The sequence below is a fragment of the Trichomycterus rosablanca genome, chromosome 3 (genome assembly GCF_030014385.1).
Source record: "Trichomycterus rosablanca isolate fTriRos1 chromosome 3, fTriRos1.hap1, whole genome shotgun sequence".
In the NCBI taxonomy this organism is placed as follows: Eukaryota; Metazoa; Chordata; class Actinopteri; order Siluriformes; family Trichomycteridae; genus Trichomycterus; species Trichomycterus rosablanca.
In genome coordinates, this window is record NC_085990.1 from 23,733,540 (window position 1) to 23,756,752 (window position 23,213).

A 23,213-nucleotide genomic window follows, 5' to 3' on the forward strand; every position below is an offset into this window, starting at 1 on the left:
TACATTGCTCCATTCCTACACCATTACACTACTATCAAGAACTCACTATGGACTTTATCACAGACTGGACTGAACTCCAGTTGTTTACATTATTATTAATATTATTTTCGCTATTTATAACATTTAGTTTAAATTAATTCTATGTTTGTATGATTTGTGTAAATCCTATTAATTAAAAATTACTCACCAGGCCATCCAAGGAGGATGGGGGTCCCTGCTGAGTCTGGTTCCTCTCTAGATTTCTTCCTGTAATTTTAAGAGGGTCTTTTCTTGCCACTGTCACCCTCCGCTTGCTCAACAGGGGTTTTTAGTCTGTCAGTTCTGGATTCTGTAAAGTTGCTTTGAGACCATGTCTATTGTAAAAAGCGCTAAACAAATAAATTTAACTTGACTTGACTACCAGCAGCCTGAACTGTACATAAAAGGATAATTGGGTCCAATAATTCATTTGGGTCCAATAATTCATTCCTTCTATATCAAATTCTGATTGCATAGTCACCAAGAATCATGTAGCTTCAGGTTACTGTTCTTGGCTGCCAGGAGCATAACCTGATGTGGTGTTGATGCTTGATGTGAAAATTAACTGAAGCCCTTAACCTGTGTCAAGCATTTGCAAAGCATTTATAGGTGAAACAGCTGCTAGTCATCTTATATTAAAAGTCTTATGAGTCATACTTATAAGAGTAAAAACACTGCAAAGGATTTCAGGCGCCAAAAGCTTAAAAGTCTAAATCATTTCTTTCCTCCCCAATAAGACTATTGTAAAGAGACCTTTAAAGTAAACACTTTTCCCAATTTCAGTTTGGAACGACCCTACACAGAACTGCTGTAAGTGGTCCAACTTTAAAAAGCCTTTCATAGGGATGTTCACAATAGTTTTAACCACAGTTGACTGAATAGTTACATTAAAGGGCAGGTTTGTAGGTGTTTCTAATAAAGTGGCCAGTGATAATTGATTTTATTCAAACAAAGTTAACATTAGAAACATGAAATAAATGGAAAAAAAAGGTTTAGTTTGACTCATTCAATGAAGAGAGAAAAATTTGCTTTGTTAGCAAAGAAGGGAAGTAAATTAATTCACAGTGAATAATCACTGCAGTAAAAAAGATAAAGCACATTGTGTAGTTTTAATGGAAAGCGACATTCTGTCAGACAGTCACACAATGGGACATTTTATTTTTGTTACACCCAAAATCATAATAAAGAACTTCTGGAAAAATAAGGGAGCTAAATTCACCCATAAAACATTTATAAACACAACAGTTATTAAAATCAATCAGTAATCAGTACTGAAACACTAAGCAATGCTGTGCAATATACACCAATTCAAACATAGTTATTTCTGTATGAGTCTAGCACAAAATTTCTTCTAACCTTTCTTTTTTTATTTTAATCTAAACTGCTTATCAGCTTATGTGTCATTTTTAATTACATTTTAATTTTTAATTCCTACTTACAAACCCACACAATCAACCTATGTACCAAAGCTGAGCTCAAACATTGTGAGGAACGTGGATTTTTAAAAATGTCTTCAACTGAAAAAGACACAGGCTGTGTTCAAAATTGCATACTTAAACAGTACATACTAAAGTGGAGGCAGTGCACACCTCTCGGACGGTAAAGCAGTAAGCTCTTTCAGTACGCAAGTGTGCAGTATTCACGCAATGGGTGTGTTCGAAAACCTAGGGAGCTGCCTTGCTGTCTTACTGTCTACATAGACAGCTGCCTAAGTAGAAAGGATTCTAATAAGTCATCAACTCATAAGGCAGGTTATTCGAACGCACTACGTAGAAAGCGATAACATCAGGTTTCGCATACTAAGCTAACACAGTTAGCATCATGCCATTCAAACCAATGAGCATGTCAAATAACATCTCCCTCCGTGTACCGAAAATGATTAAACTGTCCCTGACAAGCCCGAACTTGCAAATAAATACAACTGTACAAGTTTATACAAATTAAAAATCAATAATAATTTATTTACATTTAAAAATAACTCTGTTCAGTTCTCCGCACCGTCCGCCTTGTTTTTTTATTTTTCTGTGAGAAAAGTTGTGCCGCAATGAATGCTGGAATTGCCTTGGCCGCTAAGGCAGCATCGGATGCTTCCTCGTTCTTGAGTCAAAATAACATTGAAATTTTAAGATACCTTAGTAGACATCATTTTAAGGCATATAGGATTTCGAACAGCCTCCTTGTTGGGAGCGTGCATAGGATGACGTAAAATGCTGTCTATGTAGAGAGGTTTTCGAACACACCCAACATAAATGTAATCACAACACTTCTGGGGCAATTTGCTCTCCCAGTTCTATTGAAGGCCCAACAGTGCCATGACCTTGGCCATGAAAAGATAAGTGTCGGCATCTACAACTGGTGACAAACAGCTGGTGCGTTCCTGAGCACAAAGCAAGGTCTATAAAGACATGGTTTGACTAGTTGTGTGCAAAAGAGCTCCAGTTGCCTACACAGAGTCCTGGTCTTAACCCAAATGAACACTTTTAGTTTTTAAACTTCGATTTCTAGCCAGCCCTTCTCTTCAAACATCACTGCCTGACCTCACTGACTTTACTGACTGATTGGGCACAAATTCTCACAGACACACTCCAATGTATTGTCCAGAAGATGGGATGGTATGAAAGCTACAAAGGTAAGAGGGAGCAATTCAATATACAGTAAATGCCCATATTTTAGGAATGGGATGTCCAACAAGCTCATGGTCAAGTGTCTTAATACTTTTGTCCACATGTACATGCACACCTGAAACTGACCATATCCACTGTTAGAGCAATAATTAATTCATTCATTCATTCATCCTCAGAAACTGCACATTCTAATCTAGGTCCCTGTGCTTACCTGAAACCACTGGGCGGAATTAAGGTAGGAATTCACTAACTGCAGATACCCTTTCATCTACTCATTTACTAATTCCCATATTCACTCACTCACTCACTCACACCTAAAGGTAATTTGAAAGGGTGGCACGGTGGGTAGCACTGTCCCCTCACAGAAGGTCCTGAGTTTGATTCTCAGGTGGAGCAGCCTGGGTCCTTTATGTGTGGTCTTTGCATGTTCTTCCCGTGTCTACGTGGGTTTCCCTCAGGAGCTCCGGTTTCCTCCCACAGTCCAAAAACATGCAAGTGAGATGAATTGGAGAAACTGTCCATGACTGTGTTTGACATTAAACTTGAACTGATGAATCTTGTGTAATAAGTAACTACCGTTCTTGTCATGAAAGTAACCAAAGTGTGTAAAACATAACAAAAAAATCCTAATACTATAAATAAAGGTCATTTGAAGAAGCTGAGCTACCTTTTGCATGTTTTTGGGATTTCACAGTATCTTTAAAACATAGGTACTGTCTGACTGCTAAATTCATTGTGTAACTGTCATAGTTTTTCTGATTGTTTGTCTAGATGTGGGTGTACCTCTTGCTGTTGCTGTGTGTGGGGGTGTGTGATAGTTACCCCAACGGGAAGGTTGAGGCCAGCTGTGGTGACATGGTTCCTTCACATGGTGTGAATGCTCAGACCAGCACAGCACCATACACTGTCACGGCAGATAAAAGCAGCTACATGTATGGAGACACCATCACAGGTACAACATTGCACATTCACACTGTTAATTAAGTGTGTGTTACAACACAAGTGTAAGATATGTGTGGCTTGTACTGTTGAGCATAATACAATTTTAAAAAATCACAAATTTCTCAATGAAGTGCTGTTTACCATCTGCTTGTGGCTAGATTACAATTGTAGGTGATGGTTAAAATGCCATGCAAACCTTTTAAAGGAACAAAAACCATAGACATTTAAAAGTGTTGGCCAGTTCGCTTTGAGCTAATTTATATAAGGTTAAAAAGGTTCACTCAGGTGAGTAAATGTGAACAGAACAATAGTGCTTTCATACTACACATAAGAGAATGTTGAAGAACAATCAAATGTACAACAAAACCAGCAAACAGAATCTCAGTAATACAAGTATAAAAGTAAAAGCACCACCCAGATATACTGTCCACACATTCTATATTGTTGTACACAGGGCTGGGCAGAAATGGAACATTTCTTAAAAGGCAGGTTTAAAATACAGTAACTGCATTATTTTATTAAGCATACAATTTCATTTTCTTTTACCTTATGGTTAGTTACAAGGTAGTTTCAAGTTCCATAGTGTAAAATTATAGCAGTTATAGTAGCCAGGTGCAGTCTCACCCCGCTCCTGGAATGCAGGTTTCCAGGTTCTGTTTATGTGCCGTGACCCCTCGATTTCGAAAGCACGTAAACTAGTGTTTATGTTTCATGCCTCTCTCATCCCCGCCTGTCTACTAATTCACCCTCATGTTCATGATCACCTTGTGTTTCAATGATAACTCATGTATAAGTTACCCTTGTTCTGTGTTTTGAGTTTGAGGGTTGTTGATGTTTGTAAGACAGTGAAAAGTGACAGTGACATTGATGTTAATGAGATTCTTGTACCTTGTCATAGCCTAGCCATAGTCTAGCATTAGCCTTTATCTTTGCCATGGCCATAGTCATTGTGTAGATCTTGTGCATGTCTTGTCATTGTCCTTGTTCCCCCATGGTGTCTAGTCCTTGTTGTATGCACTACACCACTACCATGAGTTAGCCAATAGAATTAGATTAAGATTTAGCATTTTGGCTTTAATCTTGTTTAGTGTTTAGAATAGTGTAGGGACCTATTCTAAGGGTTTCCAAGTTATTGTTAGTTAGTTATCATTTAGCAATAGCATAGCATTAGCATAGATATCCTTGTTAATAGTGTAGTAAGAGGACCATATGTCCTCTTTATCCCGGATATGTCCTCTTTTTTGAACCTACATCTGGACAGGATTTCTAAATCACCAAAAATCCAGGACCCGGCTTTTGTAGTCTTCACACACTATTCTTTGCGAGTTTTTTTCTCTTTAGGTCCCGCCTTCTCGCACTTCTCTTAAAATGCTTTTAAAGGTTTTTATGGACAACATTAATGGAGCAACAAATAACCCTTATGGCAAGCTGTTTAAGCTTTTAATCCTCATTTTCTTGATATCAGGAATTAAATTTTTGATATAAAGAATTAAATTCTTACTAGTATAAATTGAATTCTTACTAATAAAAAATTGTATTTTTCATATCAAGAATTAAATTCTTACTAGTAAAAATTAACATTTTGATATCCAGAATTAAATTCTTACTAGTAAAAGTTAAATTTTTGATGTCCAGAATTAAATTCTTACTAGTAAGAGTTTAATTCTCACATGTTCTAATAATAATTAGTTGATTTGCACGTGGATTTAAAGGCGGGGCTAATTTGGGTTGTGCTTTTCTTAAAGAGACAACATCATGAACCACATGTACTGCAAGCCATTGTAAACAAAATAGTAAAGGTTGTACATTACAGATTTTGCAGCATACTCAAGCATTTACATTAAAAAATAGACATGTTTAAAAACTGCAGACTAAAAATACATCCAACCCTTAAATTTATGCTCTATCGCGTAATCTACATATCAGTGTTAAACCACATTTCTTTTGTAAAGTCTAGGTTCAGTAGATGGCGCTTGGAAACAGATTTGAGAATAAAAGCCTTTTGAAACCAGAGCCTGAACGGTCTACTAAATAAATACACATTTATTTGATTCCTCTTTTAATGATGATTATTTTAGAAAAAAAAACAGATCTTAGAATTCAATACTGTGAAATAAACAAATGGGAGAATTTTTTTTTTATTAAAGTCAATTATTGATAATTACATTTGATTTCCAATCACTTGCAATGCCTGTTTAAGACAAAACTCCTGATTCTCAGTGTTTCACATGACAGTGATTTATATACAGTGTTAGAGACGAAAATCCTGAAAAAAATAGTGTACAGATTTTTAATTGTGTCTATGTGATATAGCCACCACCGTGAATATAATGGTGCTTTATGGTAACTGTCTCAAGTCATCTCATGAATTTGACAAAATACAGATTACAGACAGTATAACTGGCATTCTATTTCCCCAATAACATGACATTTTACTGTTTTCATTTTATGATAAATCACTGTCAGATGTGTGTAATGCCAGGTCTATGGTCAGTGTAATGGGAGCATGGTTGCCAGACACCTATGTAAGTCATCTCACAGATGGCAACAACAAATGCGCCTCAATAACCAAAACTAAAAAATATTAACTACTTTGGGATTAGCTAAACACTTTAAGTAAACATTAAGAAAATGTATTCAATTTAATATAATCCATTGTCATTTTATTTATCACTGTCATTTGTCATTGATATCAATTGATGATATCAAAAATTTAATTTTAACTAGTAAGAATTCAATTCTTGATATCAAAAATTCATAGTAAAATTTTTTAGTTTTGGTTATTGTAGCGTTTTTGTTGTTGCCATCTGTAAGATGACTTACATAGGTGTCTGGCAACCATGCTCCCATTACACTGACCATAAACCTGGCATTACACACATCTGACAGTGACGTCTCTTACACTGTATATAAATCACTGTCATGTGAAACACTGAGAATCAGTAGCTTTGACTTAAACAGGCATTGCAAGTGATTGGAAATCAAATGTAATTATCAATAAATGACTTTAATTTAAAAAATCTAAGATCTGGTTTTTTTTTCTAAAATAATCATCATTAATAGAGGAATCAAATAAATGTGTATTTATTTAGTAGACCTTTCAGTCTCTGGTTTCCAAGTGCCATCTACTGGACCTAGACTGTTGCACATTTTAAGTTGGACTAGAGAAACTGCATTAGAAAGTTGTTCATTAGTGTAGTTGACTTTGTAAAGTGTAGATGTGAGAGAGTTGGGATGCAGTAATGAAGTGATGTTACATTTTACAGCTTTCATAAACGTCATTCATTATTCATACATTATTAAGACGTCTGCGTTACAAAAGAAATGTGGTTTAACACTGATATGTAGATTACGCGATAGAGCATAGATTTAAGGGTTAGATGTATTTTCAGTCTGCAGTTTTTAAACATGTTTATTTTTTAATGTAAATGCTCGAATATGCTGCAAAATCTGTAATGTACAACCTTCACTATTTTGTTTACAATGGCTTGCAGTACATGTGGTTCATGATGTTGTCTCTTTAAGAAAAGCACAACCCAAGTTAGCCCCACCTTTAAATCCACATGCAAATCAACTAATTATTATTAGAACATGTAAGAATTCAATTCTTACTAGTAAGAATTTAATTCTGGATATCAAAAATTACATTTTTACTAGTAAGAATTAAATTTTTACTATTAAGAATTTAATTCTTGATATCAAAAATTGAATTCCTGATATCAAGAACTGCTTGCCATAAACCCTAGTGACAAGTGAAACACACAATATGTTTTTACTTGAATGCACAGTAGCTTCAGGGATATGCAGTTTATTTGGATCACCTTTGTGTTGACCTGCACTTTATTTTGTTGGTGGAAGCAGTATTCACTGTTATACACATGTGCACACACACACACAACCCCAAATCAGAAAAAGTTGGGACAGTAAAGACAATGCAAAGAAAACAGAGTTTCTTAGATTTACTTTGACTTATTTTATTGCAGAGAGTATGAACTTTACTTTCATGGTAATATACATCCTATAATATAATATGAAGTTGCATTCACAAAGGCCACTTTATTGTGCAAAATAGAAGCCTTTTGTAAGCGATGTCCGGAAATGGAGTTGAGTTCTCTGGGCTTTAAGGCATCAGGGATAGACCATCACACAGTGGAAGCATGCATTTTTCAGACAAATTGGTAGAAGAGGACAATCCAGATGTTATCAGTCTCAAGTCCAAAAGCCAGGGTTTGTCATGGTATGCGGATGTGTCAGTGCCCTTGGCAAAAACAATATACACTTCTGTAATGACCGCATTAATGCAGAAAAGTACATTAAGATTTTGGAGCAACATAAGCTGTCTTTTCCAGGGACGTCCATGCATTTTTCAACAAGACAATGCAAAACTACATGCTGCACACATTACAAAGGCATGGTTGCAGAAGAAGAGCATGCAAGCCTGCAGTCCAATAGAGAATTTTGAAATGAAAAATGGAACAACAACAACAATCCGGTATACTGCTGCACACCTTTAGATGTGTTTGCAGATAAAATGGGACAAAATAGCACCTGAAACACTTTGCTTGGTATACTCAATGCCAAAATGTCTTTTAAGTGTGGTGAGAAAAAAATGGCAACATCACAAGGTGGTAAATGCTTTACTGTTCCAGGTCTGAAATGCAGGAATAAAATGAAACTGACCAGACAAAACATGAAATATCTTGGGTTCAAAATAAATAAGAACTGATTCTGGGTTGTAACAGGTCCACCAGGCGCAAGGCAGGAATAACCTTGACAGGGCGCCAAATCATCAAAAGGCTTTGACTACACCCCCCTATCCCGACATAGCTATTGTATTAGACCGCTGTGCCACCCGAGCACCTTGATGCTGATCAATAATATGTAAATTTAATATAAAATTAAATGAATCCGAACTTTACTTCAATTAACATGTCATTAAAATGTCATTTTCTCATTTACTACGTCATTTAGCTTCCTCATCTATACTTCTGATCAGGATCATGGTGTTTCCAGGGCATACTGAAATTTGTAACATATTAGGGCTAGACGAGACAAGAGGGCTGTTACATGCAAAAGATGTTTTATAAAGTTTATTGATAATAAAACACAACACAGGGTTACACAAGACAAGACAGACTAACACATGACTTATGCTAACAATGCTAATCTAAATGCTAAAGCTAATCTAAACACACATGAACAAAGCTAAAGCAAAACCTTAGCCCCAAGCTTATGCTAAACATGAACATAAACCCTAAGCTAAACAAGAACTAGACTAAGACAAACAGAAACAAGACAAAACAAGGCATAAACAGTACCAAAGAGACAGGAGCCAACAGACAGATGGGAGTTAACAGACAGACAGGAGCTAACAAAGAGACAGGAATTAACAGAACCAAACCAAACAAACATGAGCAAAGAACAAACTTGAAATGGAAAATGACTTGACAGAATCAAACCAAAATAGTCTCCAAAGACTGCTCCACCACTGCCTGTTTAAATCCTCTTAGCTCAGGCAAGGTTCAGCTGTGGTTAATTAGCCAGAGACCAATCACAAAAGGGATGCCCCTTGGCTCCAGCATGTGCTCCTGGAGAGAGGGGTGCGGCACCTACACCAACAAACTCCACATGCTCTGGAAGCACAGAGGGGCTTGGCTCATGATAACATTAAATAAATAAATTAAGGATTTTTGGCAGTATATTTGAACACTAACAATCTTTGGTGTTTTACAGTGACACTGAGTGCTAACTCAGGAACAGTGTTTGAGGGGTTTATGTTGCAAGCTAGGCTGGTGGGAGGAAATGCTCCTGTCGGATCCTTCAGTCTGATTGAAAGTTATTCCCAACTCCTGAACTGCCCTGGACTGTCTGTAAGTGTTTTTTAAACAGTCATAAAATACATACAAATACATTTTTGTTGGAAAACATTACTGAGATAATTTATGTTTATTTTGCTTTTAGAACTCTGCAGTTTCTCACTCGTCCAATAGCAAAATAACTCTACTCCAGAGCAAATGGACTGCACCAACATCTGGCAATCTTAGCCACATTGAGTTCAGGTAGAAGTCTCACTCTGTTGGTTTTTTTGTACAACAAAAATGGAGCATAGTGATCATTTTAGTCTGCTCAGGTCAGAGTGGGCTCAATGCAAAAATGTATTTAATGAGAGTGATTTGAGAGAAGAAATCATTTTGAGAACCAAATTAGGGGTCTGTCTAAAAACCTGGTAAGCTGCCTTGCTGCACACTGCGTACCTAGGCACCTGCTTAAGTAGAGAGGATTCTAAATGACACTTTTGAAGGCAGATTATTTAGACGTACTACTAAGACAGAGATTATGTCATCATCTATCTTCCCTATTGCCACAGTGTTAGCTTACAAGGCTAACAGAGTTAGCCTCAGACCATTTAATACCAATGGGCTTGGTGACATAACCCACTAGCATGCCAGCTAACATCTTCCTCTATGTAGCGAAAACTGTTCATTGTCACTGACAATCCCAAAATTGCAAAAAAATCACACTTGCACACAATTAAAAATGAATGTCAATTACTTGCATTTGAAAATAACTATATATTACAAATGTTGTGTCGCACTGAATGCCACACTCATTGCTGGGACTGACTTCACAGGTGAGAAAGCACACAGAATTCCTTTGCATCTCAGTAGGCAGCATTTTGAGGTCTCTAAGAATTTAGACAGCCTTCTTCTTGGGAGTGTGCATAGAATGACATATGAGCTCACTAGATTTTCAGACAGAGAAGGGAATTGCTGAGGCTCAGACTTGGAAGTTTTAATCAGCAATGGTCCATCATTGGGATTCATGACTTAGCAATTTAGCCATACCTAATTTTTAAAAAAGAATTCCACTTCCACCTGAAGCAAATGAGTCTGATGTTCAAAAATGTCCAAAAAATAAACTCGGGGGATTACATTTGGTCCTACATGTACACTATTTTTATACAGTGGGATTTTGTTAAGTCACCATTAATGATCTATGCTTAAAGTCTGTGTATGCCATAATAACACAACCATAAAGTACATTCACACAGTCTAATCATCTTATTTAGACTCCTACAATGACAGTGACTGACTTACAGTTAACCCTTGACTTACGAATTTAAATGGTTCCAAAGGGCTGTTCCTAAGTCAAAATGTTTGTTAGTTAAACCTATTTTTCCCATAAGAAATAATGTCAGACCTCCCAAACCACCCCCTTACCTAACCTTTTTAATGTCTTAAATTGTCTTTTTTGTTATAAATACAAGTACAGTGTATCACAAAAGTGAGTACACCACTCACATTTCTGCAGATATTTAAGTATATCTTTTCATGGGACAACACTGACAAAATGACACTTTGACACAATGAAAAGTAGTCTGTGTGCAGCTTATATAACAGTGTAAATTTATTCTTCCCTCAAAATAACTCAATATACAGCCATTAATGTCTAAACCACCGGCAACAAAAGTGAGTACACCCCTAAGAGACTACACCTCTAAATGTCCAAATTGAGCACTGCTTGTCATTTTCCCTCCAAAATGTCATGTGACTCGTTAGTGTTACTAGGTCTCAGGTGTGCATAGGGAGCAGGTGTGTTCAATTTAGTAGTACAGCTCTCACACTCTCTCATACTGGTCACTGAAAGTTCCAACATGGCACCTCATGGCAAAGAACTCTCTGAGGATCTTAAAAGACGAATTGTTGCGCTACATGAAGATGGCCAAGGCTACAAGAAGATTGCCAACACCCTGAAACTGAGCTGCAGCACAGTGGCCAAGATCATCCAGCGTTTTAAAAGAGCAGGGTCCACTCAGAACAGACCTCGCGTTGGTCGTTCAAAGAAGCTGAGTGCACGTGCTCAGCGTCACATCCAACTGCTGTCTTTGAAAGGTAGGCGCAGGAGTGCTGTCAGCATTGCTGCAGAGATTGAAAAGGTGGGGGGTCAGCCTGTCAGTGCTCAGACCATACGCCGCACACTACATCAAATTGGTCTGCATGGTTGTCACCCCAGAAGGAAGCCTCTTCTGAGGTCTCTACACAAGAAAGCCCGCAAACAGTTTGCTGAAGACATGTCAACAAAGGACATGGATTACTGGAATCATGTCCTATGGTCTGATGAGACCAAGATTAATTTGTTTGGTTCAGATGGTCTCAAGCATGTGTGGCGGCAATCAGGTGAGGAGTACAAAGATAAGTGTGTCATGCCTACAGTCAAGCATGGTGGTGGGAATGCCATGGTCTGGGGCTGCATAAGTGCAGCAGGTGTTGGGGAGTTACATTTCATTGAGGGACACATGAACTCCAATATGTACTGTGAAATACTGAAGCAGAGCATGATCCCCTCCCTCCGGAAACTGGGTCGCAGGGCAGTGTTCCAGCATGATAATGACCCCAAACACACCTCTAAGACGACCACTGCTTTATTGAAGAGGCTGAGGGTAAAGGTGATGGACTGGCCAAGCATGTCTCCAGACCTAAACCCAATAGAACATCTTTGGGGCATCCTCAAGCGGAAGGTGGAGGAGCGCAAAGTCTCGAATATCCGCCAGCTCCGTGATGTCGTCATGGAGGAGTGGAAAAGCATTCCAGTGGCAACCTGTGAAGCTCTGGTAAACTCCATGCCCAGGAGAGTTAAGGCAGTTCTGGAAAATAATGGTGGCCACACAAAATATTGACACTTCAAGAACTTTCACTAAGAGGTGTACTCACTTTTGTTGCCGGTGGTTTAGACATTAATGGCTGTATATTGAGTTATTTTGAGGGAAGAATAAATTTACACTGTTATATAAGCTGCACACAGACTACTTTTCATTGTGTCAAAGTGTAATTTTGTCAGTGTTGTCCCATGAAAAGATATACTTAAATATCTGCAGAAATGTGAGGGGTGTACTCACTTTTGTGATACACTGTATATTTTCCCTTAAATCTTAAATTATAGAATAGATAATACTGTAATAAACAATAATGAACAACAATACACAGTAGTACTGTACATAAAAAAACACACATCACATTTCAGTACAGTACATGTGCTGTACTATATACCATAGTACATTTCCTTCTTTTTTTTATAAAATGTATCTACCCGAAACAACAATAACTCTCATATTTCTCTATTATTTCCTTTTTTATTTCAATAGTATTGTATTTTGTAGGTGTAATTTCACGAAAGAAAGAATACTTTACTCAGCCGAATTCCTTCTCTCTCACTCACTGTCCCCTCTGTCTGATACACAGTGACAGCTACTGGCAGTAATTATACAACACAACAAATAGTGATTTTTTTTCATTTTCTCACCACTGCGCTTTCTCTGCACATTCCTTTGTGGACATTTTAATATAGAATTTTACAAAATATAAAGAAAACACTGGAAAAACACACTGTCTGCTGTCCGAATGTTCGCTCACTGTATATATATATATATATATACGTATATATATGTATATATATATTAGGGCTGTCAAACGATTACAATTTTTAATCGCATTAATCGATTAATCGCATTAAATAAAATCTGTGTAAATGTTATAGAAAACAAGGTTTTTTAAAGTGAAATGTTACCATTAAAATGGTGAACACATTTTATGCTAAATGTACTTTTTTTTAGTTTTATTCACTCACATACTAGGCAGTAATACTATCCAGCAGAGACCCTTGACTTCGTATAAATGTCAGATTGTAGGTTAGAATTTCTCCATCAGCAAACATTGTAGATCAGCGGTGCTTTAGGTGGGATAAGGCGTAGTTATTGTAACAGACTTTTCTGTGCTTGTATCGTGACAATGGTTTGATGGACGTTTCTACACGAAGTGAGTGTGTTTTGACCCTTTGGGGTTTCCATAGTTCATGGACTAGCGTGCTTGACTCCGGTATTCAGTGCCGTAACAGATTAGGTTAATAAAGTGTTTTGCTCCCGACAACTTGTGAATATACCGTGTATTTATTTCTTTATTATGCAAGTGCATCCCTACGACCAGGGCTGGACTGGGAACAAAATCCAGCCCTGGACTTTTTTCTTGACCAGCCCACTACAAGCAAGTCGTGCCACACATATCACCCCCTATATATCATACCCTTATCATACCCTTCATACACATACATATACACATGTCATACCCTTCTATATGTATATATTTACATATAGAATACAAATTCTACAATATTTCTTAAAATTTACAGTTTCTTAACTATTGGATGTATAGTTTTCATATTCTATTGGATGTATTTAAACCTTTAACACTGGTAAATATGCTTTTTTCACACTTTTATTCACACGTGATTCACGTTTGTTCCAAATTAGCGCATTGCTCCGATTAGCAAAGAAATAAATAGCATGTGTAAATACTTTAATACAGGGGTGGGCAATTAAATTTTCGAAGGGGCCACATAAGCAACTGGGACTGTTGTGGAGGGCCGGACCAATAAGGTGAACTTAATTCTGCTCAATATTAATTTTATCTTTTTATTTACATTTTCAGCATTTAGCAGACGCCTTGATCCAAAGTGACTTACAATAAAGTTACAGTATACAGTCTGAGCAATTGAGGGTTAAGGGCCAGCAGCAACCTGGCGGTGGTGGGGCTTGAACAAGCGACCTTCTAGTCCAGTACCTTAAGAACTAGCCTACAACTGCTTACTCTTTATTAAAAGCAGTAAATTGTGCAGTTCTAATAAGCTGTTAATGTTTAGATGTTACAATCAGACAATTAGAAGTAGGCAGAGTAAAACATCAACATTATTTTACTATTTAAACAAACAAATGCAAAAAAAACCAAATGTGAACAAAATGTGCAGGTTTTTAAGTTCACGTCTTGTTAAAAACTCGACCGTCAGTCACACTCAGTTGTGTTCGCATTATGGCGAAGCTGATACACTCTCACACACGTAAAACGAAACGGATATTTAAAGACACAGCGCTCCCGTCAAAATCTATTCTGTTATATTGCATGTTTGATGTACATTTATTTACGTCTAATTTTTAATTGCCACGAACCTCATGCGGGCCGGTTGGGGATGTTGGGCCGTACAATGCCCAGGTCTGCTTTAATATGTTCACAAGTGAAATTAACCATGTGAGCTATGCACATAATCACTCTAAAATTTCAAGATAGTGTTTACTTGCAGAGACTAACCATCTCAAATTATATCCACCGCCCTATGTAGTGCACTATGTTGAACATGACATAATAGAACTTTCACAAACAAAAAATAGTCCTTAAAACGGCTGGTTTAAAGCCCCTGGTATCTAACAGTAGCTTAGATAACTACTTATTAATCATTCAGTGACTGTTAAAAGAAATGTTTTGTACTGTTAGGAAGTACCCTAAGTAGGGCATAGGCGATATTTGAGATGGGCCCACAATCTCTTCTTAAACGGCGTTACTAACGAAGCTCTCTGGCTATGCTGTAGTTCCTCACTGCCAAACAGTTTGTCCAGTTTCCTGCACTTTTCTGCATCTGTTTGCAGCTTTTTCTGCACTTCCTTTACGCTTTTTCGACCCTTTCTCCAACTCGCACTCATTTACTATGTATTTTTTGAACTAGTGGTTGTGATTACGGTTTATCCTGGGGGAGGGACATTTCTGTGATTGGCCAATGGATATGCAGTGAGGATACTGTGGCGGGCCAATGCACACTTCAGGATTATTATTCAGGAATATTTAAAACAAAAAATTTTTTTCACTCCCTCAGCGGCCCACATACAGAGCGGCCCACCGGGAAAACTCCCGACCCTCCCGATGGCCAGTCCATCCCTGCCTACGACGCTCAGTTATATTATTTTAACAAACCGCAGATGAACAACGGTGGCAAGTCCGACATTAAAACGTTGGTTCTACCAGTCAAGTCTCAACATGAACTAGAATTTGTGTTAACGGCACTATTTTTTTAAATCGTGTTAAATTGAGATCGCGTTAATATATATATATATATACAGTATATATACAGAGAGAGAGAAACGGTCGGAGTCAACTTGTTCGCCACTTCATACTACACAGTCATTAAAAAAGTAACCAATCCATCAAGGGAATAGATGAGAGTTGGGGACTAGGGACATTGCCAAAGAAATACAGCAAGCAAAACAAAAATAAGTAAATAAATAGAGTTAAATTGTAACAGAAACAAGCATTTTAGTACTGATGTGATCAAAAAGATGAAAATAAATGTATGAACAGAACAGTTTTTATGTGAGGTCTTTAAGTCCAAATTAAGCCTTTTTAAACTACCTACTGTGCCACCACACCGTTTCTCAACCCTTGTGTTCTGTTGACATTGACTTTACTGCCTTGTTCTTAGGGGTTCTAGAGACCCCGATGTTGTGTGGGTTAAATTTAATTACATTAAGTTCAAAATTAATCAAAGTAATTAAACATTATTGTACATGATTTTTTTTTGCAGAGTCACATTTGTACAGTCTAAGGACACCTTTTGGGTGGCAGTGAAAAGCACACAGATCACCTACACTGGAGTAAGTACATTCATATACATTGGCACCCCTGTGGTTAGTACTTATTTGTGATGGCATTGGATAATTGGCCATTCAGATTAGATTCATTAAAATGAGCTAATTTGCCTGTAATAAAACAAAGTATTTAATCTTAAGTCTCTTGTGTCTGTGGTAAACTTAAGTGGTGGTAATTATGCCATCTGACCTTAGAAGGTGTTTGTAATGATATTATAAATGTGAATTCTATCTGATATCTACTTACATGTATTCATGCAGAAAGAAAACACAGTCTAAGTACTAAGTTCTAAAATCCATGGTACTGGTTACACAGCAGCCTTCTGTTCAGGGGCAGCTCGTTCCTTAGGGCGATTGGGCGACGCACCACCAAAGGGTGAAGGGGAAGAAAGTGATTGTTATGGACAGTCTGTCTTGCCTGTGAATATTGTAGTCCAATCAGCGTCAAGTTTTCAGTCAGACTGAAAATCGCCCCAGATTGCTCTCATAGACTCTCATGCTAAGGAACTTTTTTTCGAACTTCAGGTGCTGCAATACATTCTGAATGGGTTCCGGGAGGGCTCGCACTTACGTGCTTGTGTCACACGTAACCTGGTGTCGCGATCTCGTTACCATGACTACCATTACCTCAGTTCGGAGCAACTCCAGTGTGTCATTAAGGGAAATGCCATTCAGTCGTCGTAGTAATCAGGATAAATTAGCAACTTAATAATTAGGGCCACCCAGACTAAATTTAAACATCAAGCAAGTATCTACAAAGGGGGTATATCGATATATCTACATATATCGATATACTGTAGATGTTGTTGCGTTCCAGTTAGATCCGACAGTTCGTCTTTCTCTTCTCCCAGTTTGTCTTTGCACATGTTCACCTTGCCCCGCCTCTCTCACTCACTGAACACAACTCGCCCCTCCCCACCGCTTCACCAGTAAGTCCTGCAGGCAGCGATAGCGTGGAGATGGATAAAGACATGACAGAAGCTATCGAAGAGGAGCTGCTTAGTAAAAAGAAAAATAATGACTCAGTTATTTGGAGATGGTTCGGATTCAAAGTGTCAGATGAGCAGCAGAATAATGTATTCTGTAAAGAATGCCGAAAACAAGTCCAGACAAAAGGTTCCAGCTCTGTGTACCTTTGGTCATTCGTTTTTCACTTCAAATCCCAAAGTTAAAAAAAAAAAAGAAAACGAATCGTTATTCGTTTCAAAAACCAATATTGGAAAACGGAAATAAACATGCACGCGCTGACATGCACGTATTTATTTCATATATAAACAGTATAAATCATGCAAGTGTTGAGAAAGTAATAATAACGTAACGATGCATCTCCTGTTGTGTTTGTATATTTGACGTACATATACAGTATTTGCTCTATCTGTAAAAAACAAACATTATGGTTAGTGATTTCTGTACTGAATGTTGTACGTGGTCGTGTAAGTTTATACTGGATGATCGCCCGACGTCCGACACGTCATTTATTTATTTATCTTCTATTATAGTATTTCTTGTTGTCGGCCAATAAACAACCAAACATGAATAAAATTGCATGAACTAACTCTGCAGTAAACAAGGAGCAAACAGCAATTAAACAACAAATAAAGCTGTTAAATAATAATAAAGTGCATTAAGCAGAACGCTGATTAAAATGCATTAAATGTTGTAATAGTTACACAGTAACATGAACGATTAGTTATGCCTAGTTATAGAACTGAGTTCTATACGGTAAAAAAAAATAAAAAAAATAATGCAAATGTTAATGTTGTGATGACTGTAAAACAATGTATAAAGTCCAAACATGTGAGTGGGGGTTTAACGAGAACGCTACTTTTAATGTCATACAAGCTCAGTGCAAAACAGAAGAACATAAGCACAATTCTAATACAGTATCTTCCCTACACACTCACTCCCTGCGCCCTATAGTGCACTTAACATTCTTAAAGGGCCGGACAATATATTTGTAATTCACATTTCATTCACACCTGTCGTGTAATGTGAATTACAAATATATTGTCTATCAAATATATTGTCTATCATGACATCCAACCGGCTGATAGCACCGCTGAGATGTCTGATTAGGGTTGGGCGATATGGATCAAAAATAATATCTCGATATTTTTTCGCTGAACATATCTCGATATTTTTTCATCCCATAAGGTAATAACAAAAAGACACTTCTGAGACAAAGCTACATGTTCCAAATTTTTACAGGCACTTTTATTAATATTCATGCTGGGGAAGCTTCACACCAGAACTATTTTTCCTTAAAAAAAAAAAAAACGAACTATTCTAAGAAAAAGTTTGTTGTTTTCGAATGTATCATGTAACTAATGTACCAAATAACATTACATTGTCTCAGAAGTGTCTTTTTGTTATTACCTTATGGGATGAAAAAATATCGAGATATATATCGCATATCGCCGTTCAGCGAAAAAATATCGAGATATTATTTTTGATCCATATCGCCCAACCCTAATCAGACATCTCAGCGGTGCTATCAGCCGGTTGGATGTCATGATAGACTCTGTCTGAGGGGAGGTTGAACAGCCTATCCAAAGCCTAATCTGAACAGCCTAGCCATTGGGAGGTGCACATGTCAGATAAAGTAAGGAGGGTTGTGTCAGAAAGAGAATTTAGCATAAAAACTGTGCCAAATATGGTATGCTGACCAGAATAATTTGCTGTAGTGACTCTTAAATACAGGAGCAGAAAAAAAAACATTTTAATGATTAATACAATAATTAATTTACTTTCATTATTTTCCCTAATTTGATTTATTATGTGTTTTTTAAATCCTTTTTGCAATAATTCAGGAGTGGATTGTATATGCAGTAATTCATGAACATTTACTTCTGTTGGTAAAAAAAATAAATAAAGACATTATATATATACTGTGTATATATATATATATACAGTATATATATACTGTATGTGTGTGTATATATATATATATATACAGTGTATCACAAAAGTGAGTACACCCCTCACATTTCTGCAAATATTTCATTATATCTTTTCATGGGACAACACTATAGACATGAAACTTGGATATAACTTAGAGTAGTCAGTGTACAGCTTGTATAGCAGTGTAGATTTAATGTCTTCTGAAAATAACTCAACACACAGCCATTAATGTCTAAATAGCTGGCAACATAAGTGAGTACACCCCACAGTGAACATGTCCAAATTGTGCCCAAATGTGTCGTTGTCCCTCCCTGGTGTCATGTGTCAAGGTCCCAGGTGTAAATGGGGAGCAGGGCTGTTAAATTTGGTGTTTTGGGTACAATTCTCTCATACTGGCCACTGGATATTCAACATGGCACCTCATGGCACAGAACTCTCTGAGGATGTGAGAAATAGAATTGTTGCTCTCCACAAAGATGGCCTGGGCTATAAGAAGATTGCTAACACCCTGAAACTGAGCTACAGCATGGTGGCCAAGGTCATACAGCGGTTTTCCAGGACAGGTTCCACTCGGAACAGGCTTCGCCAGGGTCGACCAAAGAAGTTGAGTCCACGTGTTCGGCGTCATATCCAGAGGTTGGCTTTAAAAAATAGACACATGAGTGCTGCCAGCATTGATGCAGAGGTTGAAGACGTGGGAGGTCATCCTGTCAGTGCTCAGACCATACGCCGCACACTGCATCAACTCGGTCTGCATGGTCGTCATCCCAGAAGGAAGCTGACGCCCAAGAAAGCCAGCAAACAGTTTGCTGAAAACAAGCAGTCCAAGAACATGGATTACTGGAATGCCCTGTGGTCTGACGAGACCAAGATTAACTTGTTTGGCTCAGATGGTGTCCAGCATGTGTGGCGGCGCCCTGGTGAGAAGTACCAATACAACTGTATCTTGCCTACAGTCAAGCATGGTGGTGGTAGCATCATGGTCTTGGGCTGCATGAGTGTTGCTGGCACTGGGGAGCTGCAGTTCATTGAGGGAAACATGAATTCCAACATGTACTGTGACATTCTGAAACAGAGCATGATCCCCTCCCTTCGAAAACTGGGCCTCATGGCAGTTTTCCAACAGGATAACGACCCCACAAGATGACAACTGCCTTGCTGAGGAAGCTGAAGGTAAAGGTGATGGACTAAACCCAATTGAGCACCTGTGGCGCATCCTCAAGTGGAAGGTGGAGGAGTTCAAGGTGTCTAACATCCACCAGCTCCGTGATGACATCATGGAGGAGTGGAAGAGGATTCCAGTAGCAACCTGTGCAGCTCTGGTGAATTCCATGCCCAGGAGGGTTAAGGCAGTGCTGGAAAATAATGGTGGTCACACAAAATATTGACACTTTGGGCACAATTTGGACATGTTCACTGTGGGGTGTACTCACTTATGTTGCCAGCCATTTAGACATTAATGGCTGTGTGCTGAGTTATTTTCAGAAGACAGTAAATCTACACTGCTATACAAGTTGTACACTGACTACTCTAAGTTATATCCAAGTTTCATGTCTATAGTGTTGTCCCATGAAAAGATATAATGAAATATTTGCAGAAATGTGAGGGGTGTACTCACTTTTGTGATACACTGTATATATATATATATATATATATATATATATACTGTATATACAATATACACTGCTCAAAAAAATAAAGGGAACACTAAAATAAAACATCCTAGATCTCAATGAATGAAATATTCCAGTTGAAAATCTTTATTCATCACATAGTGGAATGCGTTGAGAACAAAATAACATAAAAATTATCAATGTAAATCAAAATTATTATCCCATGGCGGTCTGGATTTGGAATCAAACTCAAAATCAAAGTGGAAGATCAAATTACAGGCTGATCCAGCTTCAGTGGAAATTCCTCAAGACAAGTTAAAATGAGGCTCAGTAGTGTGTGTGGCCTCCACGTGCCTGTATGACCTCCCCCTACAACGCCTGGGCATGCTTCTGATGAGGCGGCGGATGTTCTCCTGAGGGATCTCCTCCCAGACCTGGATTAAAGCATCAGTCAACTCCTGGACAGTCTGTGGTGCAACGTGGCGTTGGTGGATGGAACGAGACATGATGTCCCAGATGTGCTCGATTGGATTCAGGTCTGGGGAACGGGCAGGCCAGTCCATAGCATCAATGCCTTCATCACGCAGGAACTGCTGACACACTTCAGCCACATGAGGCCTAGCATTGTCATGCATCAGAAGGAACCCAGGGCCCACTACACCAGCATATGGTCTCACAATGGGTCTGAGGATCTCATCCCGGTACCTAATGGCAGTCAGCGTACCTCTGGCTAGCACATGGAGGGCTGTGCGGCCCTCCAAAGAAATGCCTCCCCACACCATTACTGACCCACTGCCAAACCGGTCATGCTGGAGGATGTTGCAGGCAGCAGAACGTTCTCCACGGCGTCTCCAGACTCCAGACGTGGTCACTACCTGCAGAACCACTCCTTTATAGGGGTTGTCTTGCTAATTGCCTCTAATTTCTACCTGTTGTCGGTTTCATTTGCACAACAGCAGGTGAAATTGATTCACAATCAGTGTTGCTTCCTAACTCGACAGGTCGATTTCACAGAAGTGTGATTGACTTGGAGTTACATTGTGTTGTTTAAGTGTTCCTTTTAATTTTTTGAGCAGTGTATATATATATATATATATATATATATATATATATATATATATATATATATACAGTGTATCACAAAAGTGAGTACACCCCTCACATTTCTGCAGATATTTAAGTATATCTTTTCATGGGACAACACTGACAAAATGACACTTTGACACAATGAAAAGTAGTCTGTGTGCAGCTTATATAACAGTGTAAATTCATTCTTCCCTCAAAATAACTCAATATACAGCCATTAATGTCTAAACCACCGGCAACAAAAGTGAGTACACCCCTAAGAGACTACACCCCTAAATGTCCAAATTGAGCACTGCTTGTCATTTTCCCTCCAAAATGTCATGTGATTTGTTAGTGTTACTAGGTCTCAGGTGTGCATAGGGAGCAGGTGTTTTCAATTTAGTAGTACAGCTCTCACACTCTCTCATACTGGTCAGTGAAAGTTCCAACATGGTACCTCATGGCAAAGAACTCTCTGAGGTTCTTAGAAGACGAATTGTTGCGCTACATGAAGATGGCCAAGGCTACAAGAAGATTGCCAACACCCTGAAACTGAGCTGCAGCACAGTGGCCAAGATCATCCAGCGTTTTAAAAGAGCAGGGTCCACTCAGAACAGACCTCGCGTTGGTCGTCCAAAGAAGCTGAGTGCACGTGCTCAGCGTCACATCCAACTGCTGTCTTTGAAAGATAGGCGCAGGAGTGCTGTCAGCATTACTGCAGAGATTGAAAAGGTGGGGGGTCAGCCTGTCAGTGCTCAGACCATACGCCGCACACTACATCAAATTGGTCTGCCTGGCTGTCACCCCAGAAGGAAGCCTCTTCTGAAGTCTCTACACAAGAAAGCCCGCAAACAGTTTGCTGAAGACATGTCAACAAAGGACATGGATTACTGGAACCATGTCCTATGGTCTGATGAGACCAAGATTAATTTGTTTGGTTCAGATGGTCTCAAGCATGTGTGGCAGCAATCAGGTGAGGAGTACAAAGATAAGTGTGTCATGCCTACAGTCAAGCATGGTGGTGGGAATGCCATGGTCTGGGGCTGCATGAGTGCAGCAGGTGTTGGGGAGTTACATTTCATTGAGGGACACATGAACTCCAATATGTACTGTGAAATACTGAAGCAGAGCATGATCCCCTCCCTCCAGAAACTGGGTCGCAGGGCAGTGTTCCAGCATGATAATGACCCCAAACACACCTCTAAGACGACCACTGCTTTATTGAAGAGGCTGAGGGTAAAGGTGATGGACTGGCCAAGCATGTCTCCAGACCTAAACCCAATAGAACATCTTTGGGGCATCCTCAAGCGGAAGGTGGAGGAGCGCAAAGTCTCGAATATCCGCCAGCTCCGTGATGTCGTCATGGAGGAGTGGAAAAGCATTCCAGTGGCAACCTGTGAAGCTCTGTTAAACTCCATGCCCAGGAAAGTTAAGGCAGTTCTGGGAAATAATGGTGGCCACACAAAATATTGACACTTCAGGAACTTTCACTAAGGGGTGTACTCACTTTTGTTGCCGGTGGTTTAGACATTAATGGCTGTATATTGAGTTATTTTGAGGGAAGAATACATTTACACTGTTATATAA

At 38.6% G+C, this 23,213-nt stretch overlaps 1 protein-coding gene across 1 annotated transcript in view; it reads left to right on the plus strand.

Annotated features, from left to right (window-relative positions):
* Positions 1-2,822: 2,822 nt before the first annotated feature.
* zgc:163022 (putative ferric-chelate reductase 1) overlaps positions 2,823-23,213 on the plus strand; it is a 54,877-nt gene continuing 34,486 nt past the window's right edge. The window contains exons 1-5 of the mRNA XM_062992286.1: positions 2,823-2,877; positions 3,414-3,594; positions 9,318-9,454; positions 9,546-9,643; positions 15,984-16,053. Of these exons, the coding sequence (XP_062848356.1) occupies positions 3,414-3,594; positions 9,318-9,454; positions 9,546-9,643; positions 15,984-16,053 (486 nt within the window). The 5' untranslated portion in view covers positions 2,823-2,877. The remainder of the gene's footprint in view (positions 2,878-3,413; positions 3,595-9,317; positions 9,455-9,545; positions 9,644-15,983; positions 16,054-23,213) is intronic.